The sequence below is a fragment of the Molossus molossus genome, unplaced genomic scaffold (genome assembly GCF_014108415.1).
Source record: "Molossus molossus isolate mMolMol1 unplaced genomic scaffold, mMolMol1.p scaffold_m16_p_8, whole genome shotgun sequence".
Lineage (NCBI taxonomy): Eukaryota > Metazoa > Chordata > Mammalia > Chiroptera > Molossidae > Molossus > Molossus molossus.
In genome coordinates this window covers 87,231,244-87,256,715 of record NW_023425402.1, presented here as the reverse complement: position 1 = coordinate 87,256,715, position 25,472 = coordinate 87,231,244, and the positions used below count along the sequence as shown (strand labels likewise).

General features: G+C 35.7%; 1 protein-coding gene across 5 annotated transcripts in view; it reads left to right on the top strand.

Moving 5' to 3' along the window:
• The window catches only part of HBS1L (HBS1 like translational GTPase), an 83,623-nt gene that overhangs the window by 26,462 nt on the left and 31,689 nt on the right, over nt 1–25,472 (top strand). The window contains exons 1-3 of one of the 5 annotated variants that reach the window (XM_036248070.1): nt 19,425–19,470; nt 19,680–19,800; nt 24,190–24,295. In XM_036248070.1, the coding sequence (XP_036103963.1) occupies nt 19,689–19,800; nt 24,190–24,295 (218 nt within the window). In that variant the 5' untranslated portion in view covers nt 19,425–19,470; nt 19,680–19,688. Of the gene's footprint in view, nt 1–16,235; nt 16,491–19,424; nt 19,471–19,679; nt 19,801–24,189; nt 24,296–25,472 lie in introns of those variants that run through there. The other 4 variants (XM_036248066.1, XM_036248071.1, XM_036248068.1 and 1 more) reach the window with 4 other exon arrangements.

Below are 25,472 nucleotides of genomic sequence, written 5' to 3'. Positions count from 1 at the left end.
CACTCTCTCTTAAAAAAAAAAGGAAAAATATCCTCCAGTGAGGATTAACAACAACAAAAAAGCATTGCTGATAAACATTTTGTGTTCTTTGTTGCTGTAAGTGTTCATAATTGCTGTTGCTAAGGACCCCAAAATGAACCTCCTTCATTTCTAGAAATTGAGTTTCTAGGTCAAGAAATATACTTTGAATTTTTTTTAATTATGTTTTTTGTTAATCCTCACCTGAGGATATTTTTCTATTAATTTTTAGATAGAGTGGACAGGAGGGAGGGAGGAGAGAGAGAGAGAAAGAGAGAGAGAGAAACATTGATGTGTCTTGTACACATTGATTGGTTGTTTCCTGCATGACCCTGACTGGGGCTGGGGATTGAACCTGCAACCCAGGTACATGCCTTTGGTCCTCGGGCTGATGCTCTAACCACTGAGCAAAACTGGCCAGGGCATATACTTTGAACTTTTGTGATAGATAATTGTTCTTATTAGACGTAGTAATGATTTCCTTCAAGTTTATGAGTGTTTCTGTTCGTATTCTCACAGATATCCTTATTCAATGGTATTACGCCAACCTGATCATTAGAAAAAAATTTTTTCATTTATGTATATCTCTTTAATGAGTGAGGCTGACTGCTTTATCATATTCTTAAATTATTTGTATTTCTTTTTATTGGAACTATCTATTCCTAATCTTTGCCCATTTTTCTGCTGGTTATATTTCATAATGACTTTTAGGAATGTATATGTGTGTATGTACATATTTAATATATTTATATTTAATTTATATATTTAAATACTAAGTAAATTAGTCTTTTGTGTTATGCATGGAAAATATGTTTTCATGACTGTCATTTTTCAAGGTCATTAGAAGACAAGTTATTTATTTTAAATCCTCACTTGAGGAACATTTTCCATTTATATTCAGATAGAGTAAGGGGAGAGAAACATCGATGTGAGACACACTGATTGGCTGCCTCCCACATGACCCCGACCAAGGCCAGGGATGAACTGCAATTGAGGTATGTGCCCTTGATCAGAATCAAACCCGCAGCTCTTCAGTCCACAGGCCGATGCTCTCACCACTGAGCTAAACCATGCTCTAACCACCTGGCCACCTTGTGGCCAGGGTGACTAGTTAATTTTAATATATTTAAATTTATCAGTCTTTTATGGATTTTGTTTCAAAGTTGCACTCTATTACAATATAATCTTTTAAAAATTATTTGTTTCACCCAGCCAGTGTGGTGGTGGTTGAGCGTCGACCCATGTACCAAGAGGTCGCCAGCTTGATTCCCAGTCAGGGCACTTGCCCAGATTGTGGGCCCAATCCCCAGTGGGGGGTATGCAGGAGGCAGCCAGTCGATGTTCTCTCTCATCGATGTTTCTATCTCTCTCTCCCTCTCCCTTCCTCTCTCTCAAATCAATAAAGAAAAAAAATTATTTGTTTCTTCTAATGTGTGTGACAGGTTCATTTTTTTGTTTTTAAAATATTTGAGTCTTTGGGAATTTAGTTTTTCTACTGATACTCTTTCTTTTTCCAATAGCTGGATATTTCACTGTGTTTTTCACACATTCCTTTTCTTTTTTCAAGTGGTTTTGAATTCCATCTTTGACATACTAAATTCCTCTCTATCTGTTTGTCTGTTTGGGGACTCTTGTTGTTGTTGTTGTTGTTGTTAATCCTCACCTGAGGATATTTTTTCCATTGATTTTTATATTAATATTTTAAATTTAAATTTATTTAAAAAATATTTTTCTTCATTGATTTTAGAGAGAGAGGAAGGGAGAGGGAGAGAGATAGAAACATCGATGAGAGAGAATATTGATGGGCCGCCTCCTGCATGCCCGCCACTGGGGATCGGGCCCACAGCCTGAGCATGTGCTCTAACTGGGAATTGAACTGGCGACCACTTGGTGCATGGGTCGATGCTCAACCACTGAGCCACACCGACCGGGCCTTCCATTGAAGTTTAGAGAGACTAGAAGGTAAGTAAGGAGGGGGGTGGGGAGAAAGAGAGAGAGATTGATATAAGAGAGACAAGTTGCCCTCCTGCATGTGTTCCGACTGGGGCTGTGGATTGATCCTGTAACCCAGGTACATGCTCTTAATCAGAAATCAAACCCAAGACTCTTTGGTGCGCAGGCCAACATTCTAACCTCTGACCCTCATTGATTAGGGCTGGGAACTCTTTGTTTTGTTCCATACCAATACCACAGTTTTAATTACTGTAGCTTTTTGTTATTGTTAGGTTTTTGATATTTTGTAGGCTGTCTTGTCTTTTCTCTTTTTAAATAGTTTTCCCAAGTTATTGCACATGGCTCTTTTTCCCATATGAGCTTTAGAAACAGAGTGTTGAGTGACTGAAAAAAATCCAATTGTAGTTTTTATTGAGATGTTTAATGTTATCAAAAGATTTTTGGAGAAAAAATATACTGTCTTCATAGATGCAGAAGGCCTTAGACATTACACTATTAAACATTATTATTATTTCAGTAGATTTTCTAATACTGATGTAGTCTTGTAATATTAGAACAATTCTAATTGGTCATGATGGATTATTCTTTTAATTTGATGCATGTTATTTGCTGTTAAACAAAAACTGTTTAACTCCATGGCTGAAAGTTTTTTTAAAAAAGGATTTATTAGGCCATTGCTAGCAAATAAAAAAGACCTGTCTTGGGGCATGACACCACCAGCAGTGTAGCTTGCTGGGAAAAACAACACATCCATCATCCAGAGTTCTGCAGGGTTTTCAAACATCAAGTGGCTGGGGGGTGGGGGGGGCATGATGACAAGGACAGTGTAAGCAGTTCTGGAAGGATTTACATTCGCTGTAGACAAGGGGGTGGGAGAGGGTGAAGCAGTGCTGATTGTGGGATAGGCCCACAAAGTCCCCAGGGAGAAGTGGCCGCTCGCTGGCTGCTGTGATTTTCATTTAGAGCATGTCAGTTTGTTTTCTTGTCATTGCTAATGTTTTACTTAAGATTATTTTATCTATTTATAAACTTAATTTACAGTTATGTGTGTGTTCTTCGTCAGGTTTTGGTTTCTCTTGTGATGTTTTTATAGAACACTTAAAAAGATTTTCTTTTTATAATTTAAAGGGCATTGAAATTCTTTGTTTCATGATAGGATTTATCCTTCTCAATATTCTGTGGTCAGTTTTGAAAATTTTAATTTTCTTAGGAAACCATACATTTATCCAGGTTGACAGATGTATTTGTTTAGCATTTGTAGTGTGGGGGGTAAGAAAAAAATTACTTTTTCCCCCATTCTAAGTTCTAGCTGGGCTGATAATTCAGAGTCATACAGCAGATTGACAGGAGTAAAATCAAATTATAATATGGGCATCCAGGGAATTCACATAGCATGAACATTTCCAAAGACAGTGAGAGAGAAACATCTATTGGCTGCCTCTTGCACGTCCTCCATCTACTGGGGATCTAGCCCACAACCCAGGTATGTGCCCTGACTGGGAATCAGACGGGAACCTTTCAGTCTGTGGGATGATGCTCAATCCAGTGAGCCACACTGGCTGGGTTCCTTTCTTAATAACCAGCTTAAAATCAGTATCCCAAAATGCACGGTTTTGGGATAAAACAATGTCTTATTCTTTTAGATTCTTCTATATTGTGGTTAAATCTCCATTCTTATTTTTAATATTGTTGTCTTTTTTCTACTTTCCCCATTTGCCAGCATTTTTTTCTTCTCTTGATTTCTTACCTTGTAATTTATTTGTTTTTCTTCCGAAGATTGGCTCCTAGATTGATAATTAGTTCTGCTGGTTTTAGATCATTAGTTAGTGAGTTTATTTAACACCTAATCTGTTTTTCTTTTTGAGTGGAACAGTTAATTGCACTTAAATGCATTTCTAATTCTTTATCTTAAAAGTTAATTTATAAAATTTCAAACAAAATGTTATAACACGGATCTACCATTTAGGTTTTTTTCGTGTGTGTGTGTAAATCCTTACCAAGGGTATTTTTTTCATTGATTTTTAGAGACAATGGAAAGGAGGGATGGAGAGAGAGATGGGGGAGAGATAGAGAGAGAGAGACAGAGACAGAAACAGAGACAGATTTAGACAGAGAGAGAGACAGGCATTGATGTGAGAGAGACACATCAGTTGGTTGCTTCTCGTATACACCCTGGCTGGGACAGGGGCTGGGAATTGAACCTGAAACTGAGGTACATGCCCTTGACCAGGAATTGAACTGGAGACCCTTTGGTGGGAGGGCCAACACTAACCACTGAGCAACACTGGCCCTGGGGCCTACCATTTAGTTTTAACAGAAGGTTACATTTTGCCACCTATGTCAGATCTTCCTGTTATAAGAAATAAATGATTAGATTGGAATCCTAGCTCTACCTTTTTCCTTGTGCTCCCCACAACCTTGAAGTTGATAGTGAGTCCATTGGTATAGCCCAGTCGGTGTTGCTCAGTGGTTGAGCATTGACCCATGCACCAAGAGGTCGCTGGTTCAATTCCCAGTCAGGGCACATGCCCAGGTTGTGGGCCAAATCCCCAGTGGGGGTCATGCAGGAGGTGGCCAATTGATGTTCTCTCATTGATGTTTCTCTCTCTCCCTCTCCCTCTCTCTCTAAAAATCAATAAAGAAGAAAAATTATAAAATTAAGTAACATAGAATCTTGGTATTCCAGAAAAAACCCAGAGCTTGAAATACATAGTATTCTAGTTGTTTGTTTTTTAAATTTTTTTTTCTTTCTTGATATTAGAGAGAGAGAAAGAGGAAGAGAGAGATAGAAACATTGATGAGAGAGAACATAGATTGACCGCCTCCTGCGTGTCCCTCACTGGGGATCAGGCCTACAACCCGGGCATGTGCCCTGACCGGTAATCAAACTGGTGACCTCTGATGCATGCAACCACGGAGCCACACTGGCCGGGCCATAGTATTATAGTTTTTTAAGAAATATTCTTTGTAGAAAAATCTTATAAGTTTAAAATTTTATAATTAGTCAACGTAAGTTGAAAGAAATAGTTTCGACAAAATGAACATTATTGTGAGAAGTGAGGTTTAACTTTGGATCACTGTTGAGTCTTTTTCTAATGTTGGGTTTATTTTAATTCTTTTAGAAAAGTAGTTGATCTAAAATAAGTAAGCATTAAGAAAAAAATAGTCTACAGATATGGCAAAGGAATTGTGTAATTTAAATTTAACATTCTACACGATTCTTATGATTGTTATTTCCATTGCCTCACAAATAAATATAGTCAATAAATTTTTATATTTATCAGACCATTAAGAGAATTGGTTGTTAGTTTAGTGTTAGAGGCTTTGGAGAAATATTCTTTGATATTGTACTGCACAATTGATCTGTTTTTGAAAAGGTTTGCCTTTACAATTCTGGTTTGCTCATACTGTTTAGAAACCTATTGTGCATCATTTTCCTTTCCCTTTCAATTTCATCTAGCTTTCCATTCTAGCAGACTTTCACTCAGAAAATAAAGCCTAATTTTACATAATGAGGATAGTTATTCGGTAGCATTGTTTTGCTAGTTTTATATTGTAGTATATGTAGTAACTTCATGTACTATATGAAGTATATGTAGTAATTTCATGTATTTTATCTGTATACTACTATTTGGATACCTGTAAAAAATTATTTATATCTGTACTCAGATGTTGATTCTCATATTTTTGTCTTGATGGCAGGTTGTTCCCTAGAAAAGGTGCAAGAAATTAAAAAACATACAACAGAGCTGTAAACACTTCCAGCAAGATCATTTTTTCCTACTTGTTTGTTGTTCTGTGTCTCTTTCTTTGATGTTACCTGAGTAACTAAATGGAAGAGAGAGTAACATTAGGTTTTTAGGAGGAGATGTAAATTCTTTCTCCTTTCTCAGGTCCAATGTATTATAAAATTTTATCCTTATCCTGGAAATCCTATGATTAATTTGAAAAGTCTGTATTACAAAGAATTTACATGAGGTGTTTTGAATACCTCTACATCTATATGAACTTTTTAGTAATTTACTTTTCATTTTCATTTTACTAATGAATGCTTTCTTGTAGGCATATGTCTTTTAAATACATTTTTCTTAACTAAATTGGTGAAAAAATTTCAATCACTGATTTTGTTCAAGCAATTAAAAGAATTTTATACTTACAGAAAACTTGAGACTCAATTGACTTTCTGCTTTAAAATTATGTGGGCTTTTGAAAGGAAGTGGTTTATTTAAGTGAAAAAAACTAGTTCAGAATGTTCTCAGATATGTCTTAAGATTCTCTTTGTATAACACCTACACTGGAAAAACTGAAACACTAATTGCTTAATTTAAAAATAATTTGCTACAGATTCAAAACACTTTATCTTCATAATAGTCTGAATCATACAAGAATTGCATGAATGTTAAATACAGAACTTTCTTTTAATTATTTTTTGATCATACAAATTATAATCAGATTACATATATTTGTATGTACTTTCTTGTTTCATTTCAAGGCAGTTATAAATCCTTTTAATATTTTTTGAGTACTTAGTATTTTATCAGGGGATAGAAAGGAGGAAAAAGACAAAATTCAGTTTAGTTAGCATTTATTATGTGTTCACTTTTTATCAGAAAAATATGGTAGCCATTTTAGACGTAGATTTAAGTCACAGACATTTCCCTACAGCTCAATAGCAGCTCTCCAGGAGCTAAGCCTGATTTAAGAGCAGCACCAAATATAGCCAGGCGTTTTCTCTCTCAACATGTTACCTGTTTCTTTTTATTGGCTATATTTCAAGTAATCTGTTCTGGGAGTTGCTACCTCTCAAGCAAAGCGAATTAATATGTTAAATGTAAACTATGTGTCAGGCTTTGTATATATTTTATTTGGTCATTATGAGACTGTGAGGTAGATTGAAGAAACTGAGGCTCCTATAAATAATTACTTTATTCCATATGACAAGAGGCAAATTGTAACTCAAACTGAGTTCTTTTGAACTCTAGAATCCTGTTCATTATATATTACTTGCAACAAAATTTTATAATTATTTTCCTGTTTGTTTTTTTTTGATAAGTATCTTTAAAAAAAATTTTCTTTATTGATTTTTAGAGAGAGAGGGAGAGAGAGAGGAACATCGATGAGAGAGAACATCAGTTGGCTGCCTCTTATATGCCCACCACTGGGAATTGGGCCCACAACCTGGGCATATGCCCTGACCAAGAATCCAACCAGCAACCTCTTGGTGCATGGGTTGACCACTGAGCCACTGAGCCACAACACCTAGGCTTGATAAGTTTCTTCAGCATAAAAGCTTGTTTGTTAGGAAAACCAGCTTTATTATTAGTGAGGTATTTGAAAGTTACCTTGAAGTACTTTTCCTGCTAGTATTAAGACTTTGACATTCATATATAGAGAATGGGTATCAGTTTCTAAATACTTGCAAATAAACAGTCCTAAGAAATGAAGTCCTTTTCTAGGTTATTTAATTGTATTCAGTTTGTGGTTTCTGATTCCTTACTTAATTCAGTTTGATTTAAAATCCTAAGTGATTTATTTTTTTATAGTTGCAAACATGGTGTCAGGGTGAACCTTTTAAAGCACAAGGTTCAATAAATATTTTTATATTTATTGAGTTTATGTTTGTTGAGCAAAACTAGGAAATTCAAATGAGCCAGTGGAAAAAAAAACATAACTAATTTCATTATGCAGAAATTTAGAACTGTTAGCATTTTCATGCATTTAAGCAGTAATAGTAGGCAATATTAGTGAACACTTAACCACAACCAAATATTGTACTCAACTTTTATATCTGTTATTTATATTCACAATAATCGTTTAGAGTAAGGATTATTTTTATCCTAGTTTTACAGTTGGAAGCTCTGAAGCTCAAAAATGGCTAAACATCTTGCTAAAGGCTATAAAACTAGTGAATGGAACCCACATTCAGAATAAGATGCTTCTAATATCAAAGCCCTCCTCTTTCATACTTAATATATATGTTTCTACCTATAGGGAATATTTGTTACACTTCACTTTTTAAATCTCTCTTAACATAATCATGTGCTATAGACCTACTTAAAATTTTTATTAAAACTTGGTTAAATTTTATTTTTAATTGTGGTAAAATACACATAACATATATGTTAGCAATTTTTAAGTGTAGTGTAGCAGTCTTATGAATATTCACATTGTTGTGCAACCAGTGTCCAGGACTTTTCAACTGGCAAAACTGAAACTCTGTCCTCATTCAACAACTTTCTGTTTTCCCCCTTCCCCAGCCCCATGCAACCACCCATAGACGTTTTTGTATAGCAATAAATCTAGGTTTCTAGTACTGTATTTCATTTAACCAAACACTTATTATATAGGAACTTAAGTTTTTAAATTTATTATTATAAAAAATGCTTTAGTAAACATTTTTGTACATTTGCATTTTTTCAATTATTTTATAAAATATATTTCTAGAGTAGTATTGCTGGGAAAAAAAGATATGGGCATTTTTAAGGGTTTTATTATATATTGTGAAATTATTCTTCAGAAAGATTGTAATAATTTACTTCTTATAATTCATCATAGTAACATTGATAGTCTTATTTTATAAGGGGTGATTATATTCCACTGCAGGACTTTATATTCATACTAAAGTTTTTATTCGTTAATATAGTGCATAAGAGTCAAAGATGGATTGTGCAGTTTTGAGGGCATTTGTGATGATAATCACCTATGTGTCCCTGCAAATTGTGCATTATGCATGCTGTTATAGGTTGGCAATGTCTAAAGTACCATTTATGAGCAAATGGTACCTAACTTAGAAGATTCTTTGAGCAGCAAAATAACCTATGTGATGCAGTTAGCACAGTGTCTGGCACACAGGAAATGTTCAACAAGTGCTAACTGAACTTAATTCAAATACATATTCTTCTGTTACCACCCAAGGAACAAGTCCTGTTGAAAAGTGCTTTTTGTTGCCCGGCTGGTGTGGCTCAGTGGATTGAGCATTGTCCCATAGACTGAGAACTGAGAATTCTGGGTTTGATTCCCGTCAATGCACCTCCCTTTTTGGGCTCGATCTCAGTGGAGGGCATGCAGGAGGCAGTGGATTGATGTTTCTCACATCGATGTTTCTATCTCTCCCTTCCTCTCTAAAAACTCAATAAAAAATACTTTTTAAAAAATGATTTTTATCAAAATCTAATGAATTCAAATGCTTAAATAACTTCTACTGACTCTTTTGGGCTTAAAAAAAATCATTCATGATTTTATAAAAAAACATAATCCCCCTGGGGGTTACCTATTCTCTTTGAACTGAGCTATTTTTAACAGCCCAATGTAGATTCTTCCATATTATAGATGTTCATCTTTTATTAGTATTGCATTGTAAACAATTTTTCCAAGCCTTTTTATTTTCTTTATTTAAATCTTTTTCTATAGAAAAATTTAAAAGCTTTATATTACTGTGTCTTTTATAATTTACCAGATTCAAAGAACAACAAACCCCAACCTCTAGGTTATACCTATTATACATTTTCTTTTGGGATAATTGTTACATGCATTTTTTTTATACTTAAGACTTTTACTCCCTCTAAAATTTATTTTTGTATAGAGAAGTATCAAACTTAATTTTTCCCCCCAGATTTTCATTAGAATTTTAAAGCTGCATCAGCTCAGGCAGTGTGTTATGTAGTGGAAGGAGATGGTAGCTCTCATGTAGACCAATATTGTTTTACAACTTAGCTCTGTTGTTTACTATCTGCATGGTCTTGGTAAAGTTGCTGGATTTCTCTGAGACTTGGTTTCTTCAAAATGGCAACAATGTCTACTTCAGAGGTTTTTATTATTTTTAATTTCAAAGTTTTATGATAACTTTTAACTCAGTATCTACTATATACTAGCCCCTTAAAACAATGTTAGTTTCCCTTTCCTTCCTTTTACTAATTGCTTTAAAATTCATTACATTTATTGTTATGGAGTTATTTCTGGATATTAAATAATATTGGATATTAACAACTCTCAAATCATTTAGGAATGACTCTTGGTCCCAAATATTAAGTCAACATGATGTCTAGAGATTGTGTGAGATTTAATTGTTGTTCCAAAACTTAAGTATATTTAGGATTATTCAAGTATAGTAGCCTCTCCCTGTCTTTAAGGTCATGTTCTTAAAAATCTGAAAGGCAGAATTCAGGAAAGAAATTCAGAACTAGGTTGAGATAAGGGTTAGGTTTTAGGCCTTTGCATGTATGTATATGTGTGTATATTATAGTCACTAAAATAACAGTGTAAATGACACCTAAATAATGAGGCTATTGATGAAATTTAATACCTTTTAAATTTCATGAATACAGTTTCATTTTTATTTATTATTTGTTGCTATTTGGACCCTGTCTTAAAATTTGCAGTGTTCTTGTAAACTTTTTTTTATTTTAGCTTATATGTATACTATGAGACTTTTATTTCCCCTGTACCCTTTCCTCTGTCCAAATATTCAGTGTTTTTCTGATTTTGTGACTTGAAGTTGCTGCTTCTTACTACTAGTTTCCATAGGAATTTGGAAGAGCACAGGACCTTGTGTAAACTGCTGGGATTTATATTCCAGCTGAACCACTTAGCAACTTAACACACTGTATCATAGTTTCAAAAATTAGGATAATAATAGTTGTTATTTTTTAAGGTAGTTGTGATGCTAAATGAAGTATATATTAAGTCATTTTAGCATTTCTTGACACATAGTAGATCATTATATTTAGATTATTTTGTATTGTTGAGGAGGTATTTCTCAAATATATGTTCTTCGCTTTGCCCATAATACCATCATGCCTAAATTTAAGACATGAAGGATTAATGTGATTTGTTAGAGAGATACTGTCAAGGGTAGATAATTCCAAGGATGGGATAAAGATGAGATCTCTTTGGGAGAGATAAAAAGCCTTTGTTTTATAGGCTGCCCTCTTTCTGGTCTAACAAATAAAACTTTTATCTCAGCAGTAAATATTTATAAGCAAGATGTAAATGGTTTCTCTGTATTTAAAGAAAAATTATTAGTAATGCAGTATTGCCTTGATTCCTTAACTAAAGTAGCAAGAATTTCTATTGATATAGAATGGTCATAATATCATAATTAAATTTTTTACATACATTAGATTATAAATTGTGCATATACTACCTTGAGGTATATAATCCAATCTAATAATACAGATTGAAATCTGTTCATCCAAAGTGTATTAATTTAAAAAAATGCTGGTCAGTTATATTTATAGAAGATTGAACTCTGATCCCAGTGAACCTTTTGGGGTACAAAGTTTTTTTCCTTCTGTAGGAGACAGATGCTGCATGATGGATTTGATGAGACAAGTTATGTAATAAAGGGTGTTTTAAAGTGAAAAATAATTCATACTAAATAAATCACAGTGCAGCTGTAATTTGAAGGAAGTGGTTTATTCTCTGTAGCCTGTTGGTGTACTTTCTGAATATACATCTGGTAACTAGAATTCAAATGTGTAGTCAGATTCAGTGAAATGATTTTGTATTTGAAGTCATTTTTCACTGAAAATTTAACAGTGATTTCTTTGAAATTTTGAGAATCTTATTTTTCTTTGCCTGTACCAGTGTGTACTAGCATATGGAAACATTTATAGAAACAGTATGATTGATAGCAAAAAGATCAACTTAGCTGGAAAACTTGGGTTTTTCTTTTTCTAAATAACCTTAAATGTTTTTCAAGCTTAAGGTGTTTTGATGTGAATGACTTTAAATTGTGAATTTGTTTTACATTAAGAGCTTATTGTGAATTTATTTGGAATGTTCCTCTTAATCATATAAATACATAAAAATTATTTCCTCCTTTTGAAATCTGTCAAGTCACCTATTACTATTTTCCTCAATGACAAGGTAATATATTCTTAATGTAGAAAAAGGGGAAAAAGTTATTCATGATTTTCTTACCCAAAGGCAGTAGTCTTATGTTTTGCCATATTTTCTTGCATTTTTATTCTTTTATCCTCACCCGAGGACTTTTTTTTTTTTTTTTTTTTTTGCATTTATCTTTAGATAGAATAGGAGGGAGACAGGGAGGGAGGGAGAGAGAGAGAGAAATATCTATGTGAGAGACACATCAAGTGACCGCCACCCACACAATCCCAACCGGGGCTGGGGACAAACTGCAACCAAAGTACGTGTTCTTAGCGGGAACCAAACACAGGACTCTCTGGTCCGCGGGCTGATGCTCTAGCCACTGAGCCAAACCGGCCAGGGCACGCATTTTTTAAAAAATTCTTTATGTTATTAAGGTTTTTACATATAGTTATTATACATACCATTTTGTTTCCTATATTTTTCCTCTTTTTAGTTTATATCTGTGTCTATTCACCTATCTGCCAATCTGCACACACATTTTTAAATGCAGAATCATTTTATAGATCCCAGTTTGATTCAGAGAATACTTTTCAAACATTAAGAGATTATAGACAGCATTTTAAATTTAAGACAAAAACTAGTGTTCTGTAGTAGTATTTTCATACCTTTATTGGTACTGTTTAAATTTGAAGTTAGTTAATGCCATCCAGTAGAAAAGCTTACTTTAAAAAATCTCCCCAGTTATGGATTCTTATGTTTAGTTATGGATTTCACACGAATAAAACCCAAAACGTTGGTTGTTTTTTATTGGATTTAAGAATATTATTTCTTCAACAACAGTTTTCATTAAGTAATACCCTATTTGATGCAGGTGATAGTATTAAATTTTCAAAAAATTTCAGTTGATGTTATTTAGTGATTAATGATACATATGTGTGTGGGGAGAGATTCTCACTGAATAGGCTAAATAGTTATTTTTATCAATAAGATTATGAGCCCAGGCTGGTGTGGTTCAGTGGTTAGAGTGTCAGCCCACGGACTGAAAGGTCGTGGGTTCAATTCCCAATTAAGGGCATGTACCTGGGTTGCAAGTCCAATCCCTGGCCCTTTAGGGGCACCTGGGGGAGGCAACCAATCAATGAATCTTTCTCTCATCGATGTTTCTCTCTCTCCCTCTCACTTTCTAAAAATCAATGAAAAAAATATCCTCCAGTAAGGATTAACAAAAAGGATTATAGGTCAGGATCCTTAAAAGGTCATCTAAACTCATTTCCTGATTTGTATCAGATCTTTAAACATCTTTTTAGTTATGACCTTAAAACCAGTCAACAAGTGGTAGGTATAATTTGCAAAGAATATTAAACTGGGTTGGACAAATTATTTAACTTACATGAAGCTCACTTCATCTAAAAATTAGTTTCATACAAGGTAAGTCATTCTCAATCACTTTTTCTGTCCCAGGGCACCTGAGAGATTTAACACTTTCTTGTCAGGATTAGTATGTGCCAGTGATAATGATGTTCAAAAGGGGAGAGGCAAGGATATCTTTGTTATTTTGATCCAACATCTCCCAAGCTGAGAATCACTGGCTTAGAGAATATACTACTTTTTTCCACTTATAAAGTTGCATAATGTCATCAAATATTTGAGTGACTAATATGTGCCAGGCACTCGATTGGATATTGTGGAAAATATCAAAAGTTCCCATCTGGTGCTCATAAGTTAATTGGAGAGGTAAGGCACATTCTTTATATTGATATTTTATAATACAGACAGAAAGTAACATGCTACATGAGGATATACAATAAAGGTTTTTGATTTTAAGTCATATCATCTTGGACTGGAGTTACCATGTTCAAGAATTTGAGATTATGTGTGGCCTAAAAATTAATAGAATTATGCTAGATGCATGCTTTCCTAAATATCCCTTTCCCACCTAAAATGAGCGTAAGCAAAAGGTGAAAAGATGGTGTCCAGGTGTTTGTTATTAGGAATACTACTAGCCTAGTTTCTGGTTTCCCATGGGAAATTAAATTGTATTAGAAACTTTTTCTTTATTACACAGAGAATGATTTAACTGCTAGGCTCTATATATTCTTAGGAGATTTTGAAATGCAAATATTAAACTAAATGAGACTTATTGATTTTATTATTCACTAGTATCAGAAGAATCTGAAAGGATGCTTATTAGCCTCACCAAAATCACAAAATCATGGTCTGGACAAAGCATTCACATTTTATAGAGGTACTTGATCCAAAATAAACCTGGCTCAGTCACCTAGGGAAGACCACTTCCATGAGGCCTGAGAAGCTACAGCCGGAATGGAGAGGAGGGTGGTGCGGGAAGTAGCCTGGGGAAGCAAGAGCAACGTTTCCTGATTGGACAGGCGATCTTTAGAAGTTTACCTGAATTTCATCTATGAAGTAATGGGTTGGACCAAGTGACCTCTTAAAAAAATATAGCCTGCAACATCGCACGATTGTATGCATCTGAATTCAGGTGAAGGCTTTGGAATGCGAGCACTTAGTTCCTGCCTTCCTCTTGGTCAGTGTCTCCATTGGCTGCCTTCTCACCCTTCCTTTCCTGTAGGCTGTCTCGTCCGTTCCTAGGGCTGAGGTGGCTTTACCTGTTTTAATGGTGCTCTCCTTTTTTCTGCTCTACAGACTTGATTATCTAGTTTCTATCCAATTTCTGTTTGTGTTGAAAGAATCTCAAGCTCAATGTATTTTATATTCATACCTAATTTAGAGTCCTAGAGATATAGACCTAATTTTTTTGGCCTTTCTAACATTTATTACCATGATCTATTCATGTATTGTCTCCCATGCCTGTGACCTCTTATTCATTTTCTGTGCTTTTGTATCTACTTAGCTGCAGTCATAGCATTGTGGTCTCCTGCACATTTCTCTTACTTTACTTCTCTGTGTGTTCTTTCAGTCCTGTCTACCTCCACGTCCATCACATCTAGACTGAAAGCTACCTGAGAATAGAGACGATTACTCATCTTCGTGTCCCCACTGCTAAGAACATGTTATAATTTAACTTGAAAAATGGAAAGACCTGAGATACTATCTAGGCACTGTTTTAAAAAGTAGAGTCTTTGTTGGCAATCCCCATTTATTTAAGAGGAAGTATTTCCTGTGTGGACTACTGTAATTTTGCATTTTATGAAAGGACCATCCAAGAAGAGTTAAGATCCTGAGCAGCAGGCTCCTCTTAGTTCTCCAGAATGTATTCTTCATTTGGTGATGACAGAACCATCCACTTTTCCTTTTTTGCTAGAAAAATCTGTAAACTGTCCTGTTTCTCACCCCCCTTCATATATTGAGGTACCAAGTGTTCCTAATTCTGCCTTGTGATATCTTTAGATATCCCTTTCTCCATTGTTCTTCAGTCAGTACACAGCATTTCTTACAGATCTTAGTACAATAATTTATTGACTGCTCTTCCTTCAGTCTTGCCTCCACAATCCATTTTTCATACTATGGTCAGAGAAGAAAGTTCTAAAAGCACAGTATGATACTCCAAAGCTCAAATTCTTCTGGTGGCGCCTACATTTCAAAATCAAATGCCTAAATGTTGTTCATGGCTCTAAGCGAGCTTCCTGCTTTTCTATCCTTATGTCTCACCACTTAATATCTGCCTGTGACTCAGCCATGCTGGTCAGCTGGCAAGAGTGTGCATTTTGTCGTGTTTCCTGATTCCCCTTTTTTTAAATCCCCCCCCCCAAGGTTCATTAGGAATTTTCTGAAGGAAACCTTGCCTAATTTTTCAGTGTAGGTGGGTTAGTACTTTTTATATGCACTCACGGTGCCTGCATTATAGCAGTTCACATGATAAGAATATGCCTGTGTGGTATCTCCACTAGACTTACGTTTCTTGAGGATAAGAATCACATCTTGTACTTTGGTTTGCTTATCTTAGTACCTAACACAGTGTCACATAGTTGGCATTTCCCGGCCTTCGTCATGAATTAATATGTGATCGCCAGAGAGAATCTGTTTCTGTAGAGTCCCTGGTGTCAAATAAGGAGAACGAAGTTGACATTTTGGTGAAATCAGAGACCCACAGATTTTGTAGCTTTCTGTCATGGTGTGAAGCATTGAGTGCTTAACATATACCAGGCATGGCTCTAAGCACTTTACATATATGAACTCATTTAATTATTTCACTATTGGGTAGGTTCTGTTGTTATTTTATAGGTGAGGAAACTAGGCACAGAGAGAAGTTAAATGATTCCCTTGAAGTCTCACAGCTAGTAAGTGGCAGAGCCTGGATTCAGCCCAGGCTGTCTGTAGCAGAACCCATGTCCACCTACTTTACCAGACCCTGAGTCACTGACGAATTGGCGGGTTTTGACATGTAGTGGTTATTGGGGCTCTCCTATGGGACCATAAAAGCGTGTAAGTAACTTTACATGTACTTTATTCAGTGTTTTTACCTCACAGGCTTGGTAAATCTTTGTGGAATGAATCCAAAAGCCTTTGTTCATACAGTGCTGCAGTTGACCTCTGTAATTCATACATTATCAAGAAGCCTGGCTTCCTTCTGTTAATAATGTTCATGAAAATAATGGCATTTGCATCAATATGGAATGGCATGGACCAAGGCCACGGATGTAAGAAAACAAGAGTGTTTATGCCAGAGAATCCCAGTCTGCTTAAGGAAGAGAGAGGACTATATAGAAGTAGGTTTTTGTTTTGTTTTGTTTTGTTTTGTTTTTGTACAGGGTTACTGAATATATTTTACCAGGTGAGTGACATGATGACAAGCCTAGTGACAGTGGTAGGACGTGGTTTGATAAGAGACAGAAAGCAGAGCGACACCATATTGTAACACTGCTGGCATGTGATCCTAAGGGCCTGACCTAGGTAGGTGGGAAAGGACAAATTTGAGAAATACTTATGAGGGAAAAGTTAATAGAATTATTATTATTAGGTTTTGAGAGAAAGGAATCAGAAATCAGTGACTGAGCTTTCAAGATTGGGTAGATGGCAAAAAACTTGAGAATTACCCATTTTGTTGGCAAGAGGGTAAGTTTAGATGGGTCTGGGTCTGTATCTGAGGTCGTGAGTGTATGTAAGGTTTGTAATATGTATTTAATTCTTTTGCTAATAATTCTGTAGAGCAGTAGTTCTCAGCTGGAGGCGATTTGGCTATGTCCAGAGACATTTCTGTGATCCTTCGGAATATCTTGCAATGCATAGGACAGCCCCTACCAACATGGAAGTATCCTGCCCAAAATGTCAGTAGTCCAGGTTGAGAAATTCTACTCTAGGGAATCCAAAAAGGGAAGGATAGATTTTACCATGATTTTTATTTTAACCTAGTAAAAATACATGTTGAAAGAGGTCACATTTATAATTCCCTTTTAGTTTTCATCTTCATTTCTTTAGGAATGTATCAAAGCATTGAAAGAGCTATCAGGAAATGATTTTGCTCCTCCCCTCCCCTCGCCTCCCCTCCCCTCCCCTCGCATCCCCTCCCCTCCCCTCGTCTCCCCTCCCCTGCCCTCCCCTTCTCTCCATAGTATACGTAGGAATCATTTTTTATTTTATCACAGAGTTCTCCCTGCCAAAGGTATTCCAGGCTGTACTCTAGCCAACAGTGTCAGATAGGCCTGCCCTTCTCCCCCCTTCCTTTGGCAGCACTGGATGCTAATAAAAAGTAGAAATACTTGTACCTATTCCTTCCCCTTCTCTCTTCCTCCCTGCCCCTTCTTCCATTACCTCCTCTTTTGAGTCCTCCCTCCTGCTCTCCCTCCTCCTCACCCCTCCTCCAATTCCTGTCTTCCCTTTTCTCTGCCACATTTTTCTTTGAGTTGTGTGGTTTGACCTGGTCTATTTATTGCTCACTTTTTCTGAGTTTGTCTTACTTGTTTATAGGAGCTCTTGTATTATATATATTAACTCCTTGTATAGATTTCCCCATATACTTCATGGTCACTTGTGGTATTCTTAACCAGGGAGAAATTTTAAAACTTTTATATAAGATTCATCAGTCTTACCTGAATATTATAAGTATATTTTTATCATTTTCATGTTTATATTCAAATATTTAATCAAGACATTTATATGATATACCATAGACACGATAGAGCCTTTCCTCAAATGAATCGCCAATATTCCCAATATAGTGTTGGGTAACCCATCCTTTTCCACTGATCTGAAATATCTCTTTGATATACTGAATTTCTATTTATGAGTTTATATAACAGATATTCCTGTATATTTTTTCATGTGCTCGAGTGTTACTGCTATATATAACAAATAAAAATACATTCCTATTACTTGGTCCATTTGTAGATACTCTGTTCTAATTCATCAAGCTGCCGTTGTGCCATTACCATGTTAGTTTATGTCAGCCATATAGGAGGCCTTGACATCTGTAGTTCAGTTCCCCTATCATTATTCTTAATTTAAAATTTTGTTGGTCATTTCTCACATTTACTCTTCCAGATGAACTTTAACATCTACTTGGCTTGTTTTCCCACCAAATAGTTTCATTGGTTGGATTTTGCACTTTTAGGTCTTTTTTTTTTTAATGTACCCCTTAAACTTACTTGTATGACACTTAAGTAAATAAAAAAAAAAATTACTGGGTTCAAGCCAAGGTCTGACACACCTTGTGTTATTGTATCTATGACTAAGTGCTTCTAGCATTTGTTGATCCTATAATCACCTAAAATCACTTTAAAAAGAGAGGTTAATGAGTAGCAGTGTTCAGTCAAACTAAAAATAATTATACTGAACACACAAACTTCAATTAGTTTTTATTTAAGAGTTTTTTGGCAAGGATATTATTACCCTGAGTAATGATGAGATAGTTCCATACAAGAAAGATTTTTATTTAGAATATTTTTAGATTAATAATTTAGTATTTTCACCTGTATAATGTATTACAACATCTTTGTGAGACAGATGACGTAGGTGGTGATGCCCTCATTGTGCAGTGGATAAACTCGGTCTCTGGAATATTTAGTGACTAGGTCAAGGCTCAAGTTCTAGGATTTTCTGGTGGGAGAGCCTTAGGGTTCTGACCATACTGGACTGATTAGAATTGACTACTTCAGGGTAGACAGTATCTGTAGAATTTAAATAGTACCCTAGGACTGAAGCTTGGGGGATGCCTCATTAGTGGTTTGGGAAAAGTAAAGGGATTATAGAATGATGAGACATCGTAGCATAATTTATGGAGAAAAGACATACATGTTTCTATAGTTTTTTTTTTACCTAATCTTTTTTTTTTTTTGGTACATGCTCCTAGCGGAAACCGAACCCGGGACTCTCTGGTCTGCAGGCTGATGCTCCAACTGCTGAGCCACACCCACCAGGGCCTTTTATCTAATCTTAATTTGTCCTTTCTCATTTCTAATTATCTTTCCTAATTTAATTTAGACTATTTAATACTACTACTATTTTATACCTTTTTACTTAATAGATGAGAAATATAGAATCCTTGAAAATAAGTCTATAAAGGTCTTTTTTTTTTTTAAGACTCAATTATATAGTCTTACTATAAAAGTTTATTAATCATTGCCCAGTCTTTTTCAGAATTTTGCCCCATTGACACTTAAAAATGCCTTTTCTCATGTTATTTTTGTCTCCTCTTCATTTTTCAGGGTCAGGTTAAATCTCATTTCATTTAAGTCTTCCATAATCACTCAGGTACATACTTTGAATTCTCTTGCTTATTGTCTCTATAACTCATCTCCATAACTCTTATAAATGTCTCTCAATGGTGTGTATATGCTCATTTATAATAGCCAACATATGATTCATTTCTTTTCTTAAAAAATCTGGCTGTACTACAGGTTGTATAGCCCTTGGCATATCTAAAGCAGGAATAAAAACCCACCCTTTCGGCTGTCACACAGGTAAAGAGCATGCAAAGCACCTGCAAGAGATCACATGAGACTGCCTGTAGCAAGTGCCAGGTTGGCTTTCTAGAACCCAGATCTCTAAACATTAGGAGGTGGCTGATATCAAGTGCAAGAAGTAGGTAAAGCAGAGAAATTGAGGAGGTTATTGTCTGGAGAAGAGATCTAAGATAATTTGCCAACGCAATAGAGATCAACTCATGGTTTCAAAGTTTAAACCATTTGGAGTTAATCATTAAACTCTGTTGAATGCGTGTTGTCAGCAGAGTACTGTGTTGTGTTCTGTGAACTAGGTGAACATAGTTTTAAGGCACTCCTACCTTCAAAGAGCTATTAGTCGAATACTGAGTGTGCTTGAAGACCAAAGGGATGGGTCCAAAGAGGGTAAATCGTGGATGTGCAAGCAGAGGTTTTCATTTAGATTCAGGAAGAGTTTAAAATAAAAGGTTTAAGACTCACTCTTTAATGGGTGGTATTCAGATCCATTATACTATACGTTTTTCCTCTCAAAAAAGACTGACTAACATAACCAAATGTTTGAAATACTACATCTTGTGTTTGATATCCTATAAATAAGAATCACCAGAAATGAAAAATAATATATTTATTGCATCCAGAGAAATATTACAGGATCATGCTATGATTTTTTTTTTATGCGTAAAGGCTTTTTATGTCTTTTTTTTTTTTATCCTCACCCAAGGACATTTTTCCATTTTTTGTTTAGATAGAATGGGAGGGAGAGAGAGAGAGAGAGAGGAACATCGACGTGAAAGGGACACATGAAGTGGCTGCCTCCTACACGACCCAACCAGGGCCGGGGACAAACTGCAACCGAGGTACATGCCCTTAGCGGGAATCGAACCCGGCTCTCTCTGGACCGCAGGCCGACGCTCTAACCGCTGAACCAAACCAGCCAGGGCTTATGTCATTTGATGACTCACCTTTTTTTAAAGTAAAAATTAACAGTATTTCAATGTTCTGAATGTGTAAGTGGGTCAAGAAGTTTTCCTCATGCAAAATGATTGGAGGGTACTAAAATGAATCTTAATGGGAAGTGGGAATTAGTCTTGTATAGCCTGGACTGGGACATTTTTGTGCTTTATGGTTCTTTTCCCCTCTTCTTTTAGCAAAGGCCCAAATCCACAATGCCTCTTTTTCTTATCATACATAAAACATGAAGACATTGTTCTCAGTTTCCTCCTTTCTCACAACCCTCACTCATCTTTCACTCCTCTCAGTATTTGCTATAACTCTAGGAACTGCTTTTTTCATGAAAAGTAAATCCTTCTAACTCTCAATCTGTTTTCTTAGTATTTTTTCACTTCCTTACCTTGCCTCATTTATAGACTCTCAAACCTCAGGGTCTGGAAGGGCAACTTTGTTCCCCTTGCTGCCATTTCCAACATTGCTATTCCTCCATTTAAAAAAAATTAAATCTCTGCTCCCTTAAAGTTTTTTTTTGCCTGAACCAACCTTTCGTTTGGCCTCACTGCTGTCATCTGCTGAACAGCCTCATGGCAGTGAAGACTTTGGCAGCTGGCTTACAATTTCTTCTCCACCCTAAGCTCTTCATGGTCACAGCTGACTTGTGCACTGATGTGCAAAAATGCCAAGTCTGACACCCTTGACTACCTAATTTTCAGTGACCTTCACCTCTCATCAGCAACCTAATGCCCCCTCCTTCAAAATGACGAATTCACACATTTATTTCACTCTGGCCACAACTGCCTGGTTGTGCTTCTCACGTCATGACCTTTTCTCCACCTGTGGACCTCTCTACTTTCTCCAAGTGCATCAGCGCTCTTATGTTTTATTTTTAAAAATCTAGAGTTTATGATTTATAATCCGCCCCCCCCCCCACCCCCCGCCACTTTTGCCAATACCGTAACCTACCTTGTTATTCTGCTTTCTTACTCCTATTGGGTACAAACTTAACCTTGAATGAAGCATTTAATGTCTTTTCTATGCCTGTTCCTGACCCGAACTTTGCTAAAGTCACATAGAAAGGCAGATTGGTTCCATTGTAAATCCATTATTACAAATCTTAAGTGGGCTCTCAGTATTATCCAGCAATTCTAATTTGTTTATGTTCAAATCATTGTCCTTTGTGCAAGGATTGTTGAAAACTTTTTTGCTTCACCAGTCTTACCTTTCTTCATTCACCCTCAGTCTCAGCAGGTAACTGGCTGCTTGCTGTTATGGAGATAATACTATTTCTTCAACATACAAATCTGCCTTCTATTGCAGTGTGAGAGCCTGTCTTCTATCTTAGCTTAGTTTCTACCTGTGCTTTGGATCCCATCCCTTTCTAAAATATCTAAAGTGATCTTTTCTTTTCCTGGTACTTTCAAACATCCCCTTTCATTTTTATCTTTTCCATAAGCTGATCCCACCCTCCTCCCCTCCTTTGCTGGCAATCAAGTACATTCCTCCCTTTCCAGCCAAATTTTTTTAGAGTCATTTACACACATCTATAATCTCTTATGTAAAGTCTTTTGAGATCAGCTTTGATTCAGAATTCAGAATCTTTTGGATTTAGAAAAGCATTAACATGTACATACCATCTATGGTGTGAGCCCTATAGTCATCACATTGTTATTCTGCACTGAAATGTACAGCTTTTCACTGTAAGTGGGATAAATAAGGGCTCTGAATGGCCTCCTGTCAGTCCTTTTGCTTCCAAAAGAGTTATTAAACAAAACAAAACAAATCACCCTCAATTTTTCAGAGGTTTTTGGCTTTTGAAATAATGGATAAGAGATCATAGACATGTACTGCTACCTCTTTTTTCTCACATTCCTCATATTTTTTAAACCCATTCTGGCTTCTTCTTCCCTCACTTCTCTCAGATGGTTCCTGTTAACTCTTCCATGACCTTTTTCTGAAAGGCTCACATCGAACAGTAGGTGTTTGCTTGTTTTCAGTACTCATTTCACTTGACTGGTGATGCCAGCTCCTTCACACTCTCTTCCCTTGGCCTCCTTGGCACTACCCTCCCCTGGCTTTCCCCTGTCACCTTTTATAGGCTCATTGTCCTCTGCTGTCTTTCCTTTGAATGCTGCAGTACTCCAAGGCTTTGTTCCAGGACCACTCCTCCTCTTTACATCCTCTCCTTGGTGATCTCACTCTTGCCTGTGCCTCAAGTACTAATTAAGTGCGTATAAATCATAAATATATGCTTTAGCCCAGACCTCTCCCTCTTGTATACATCATTTTGGTGGCTTTCAATTCTTTTAGAACAAATTAGGGTCTCTGGTATGGCCTTCTCTGTACCGCAGGCCGATGCTCTAACCGCTGAGCCAAACCGGCCAGGGCTCTGGTATGGCCTTAAGGTCCTGCATTGCCTGGCTACAGCCACTTCCTCTCATGTAACTAGGCTCCCTTTCCTCCGAAGCTCCTGCGCCTCCTGCCACAGGGCCGATTTACAGGCTACTCCCTAGTCAGTATGCTCTTTCATTCTAAGTGGTTAATGCCTACTCATTTTAGCATCTTTGCTCAACTCTTTTCTATAGAAGTGCTCTAATTCAGGTACTCTTTCACTTAATTTTATGGCACTGTATACAGATTATAACACTAACAATATGTTGATTTTACTTTTATTTTTTTAAGATCACTTGATACCTTTTCTCCACTAGAATGTAAGTTCTCTCAGCAGAACGGTTATGTCTATTTTTCTTCACTATTTCCAGCATAGTGCTTGGCATATAGTAGGCAAACAACAAACATTTTTAATGAATTCTGTACATTAATTTGTCTAATTTATAAAAATGAGCTCTGTATATATATTTACAGTGTAGCATATGCAATTTCTGCCATTTTCTGTGAACCCAATCCTGATGGTACTCTTCTTTAAAATTATAAAGATACATTATAAAGAATTTCATAAAGGATTAAATGTATTGTCTTACTTTGATCTAGCTCATAATTTATCCTCTTCCATGTTCTTAATTCCCTTTTTCTACATTGACCTCTTCCCCCATATTCTTTATCGATAGTAGATATCTTACAAAGTCTAGTGTTGTGTGCAAGTAAAATAAATGCAGTGTTCAGCACAATTCAGTAGACTCTCAACTTCCTCATCAGTTTATAGGTATCACAGGATTAAAAATAGTGTAGCCATCTGCTCACTGACCAGACAGTTTTAGTGTTGTGAAGGGTGTGGTGGGAGAGGGGGAGAGGGTCTGGGTATACTGCCAGAGCAAGGCTCAGTGCAGAAACCACCTTGTAACCTCTTAATACTGAAACTGAAGAGTCAATTCAAAATTAGGAAGAGATTTGGTGGGGGCTAAACATAACAAAGGGCCAATATAGGGGATTTTCCAGAATCGGGTGACAGAAGAATATTTTTTAGCTTTTTAATATTTCACTACATATTTTTAGAGAAAAGAATATGTGTTTATAAGGACATGAATTCTATGAAATGTTATTATCATTATATATTTATATAATATATGTTTCTAGAATGAACTTTAATTAATTAGACTTTTATATTTTACTCTTTCATTAGGGAAATTAGATTCCCAGTCATCTCGAAGTGAATGTGAAATTGTGCCAAAAGTTGCTAAAATGACTGTGTCTGGAAAGAAGCAAACCATGGGATTTGAAGTGCCTAGGTAAGGCTTATAACCCTCCCCCTCTCCTTTTTTGGAATTAGTTTGTCTATTAGACTATAAGAAAATATATCACTGACATTAAACCATCACAGTCTTCAGTATGTCATAGTACAATAAGAAGGGGATGAGAAATTAGACTTAATTCTAGACTTGTCCATGTATGTTACTTAATTTATCTCACTATCCATTTCCTCATATAAATTAAATTATTTATAGCTAAATCATTTATAATAAAAAACATGATTTTGTGAAATCTAACACTGTGAGGTAGGGATTCCTTATGCCACTAGATGGCGCAGGTATATAGCATTTGGGAATTACATGTTCAGAGGTTGGAAAAAGTAAGTTTACCATTGTAATACAACTTAATAATGCAGTAATTAATAAATAATAATATATAAATGAACTCTGTGGTTAACATACTCACCACTGTAAACCTACTCTTGACCACCTCTGTCGTTGGTAAATCATGAATTAAAAATTTTTTGCTAATTATTATCTTTTAATTCTTTCAGATTTTCATATTGAGTAAAATGGATCAGTGTAACAAAGACATAAAATTTAAAATGAAACATACCTAAAATTTCAAATATATACTGAAAATAGTAATAAGTCATATATTAGTAATGCTCATTTGTTCTTTCTCAGCACTCTAGAATTCTCCCAGGAGTTTTTATAAACAAGGGAAGTGGGTCGCTTGAGGCTCAACATCACAGTTGGAAACATTAACCTTTAACCTCTTTAAAATGTTTTAGGTTTTTTGATAATTCCCTAAATTTTTAGATGTATATATATATGTCTCTGCCAATTAGATAAGAAACACTATTCTCAAATATAAACAATAGAGGATTTTTTTAACTTTAAGAAATATAAACTCAATGGACTTTTATTCTTCTTACAATATGCTTCTAAGTCAATGGACGTAGCATGCCTCTTGGAGTCATCACTTAGTTCATTTTTTTTATTTTTAAAAGCAAGACTTCCAGATTTCAGATTTAGTGAGGAAAAGAACTCCATATCTAGGAAATAGTAGGTGTTCAGTATATATTAGTTGAATGATTAGATGAATGAAAAAGTTAATTTTTAATTTTGATAACTTTGAATCCTGATTCAGTCACAAAAGGCTTAACGTATGTCTTTTCTCTCTGAATTGGGATTGGGTTGTCAGAATCATAAA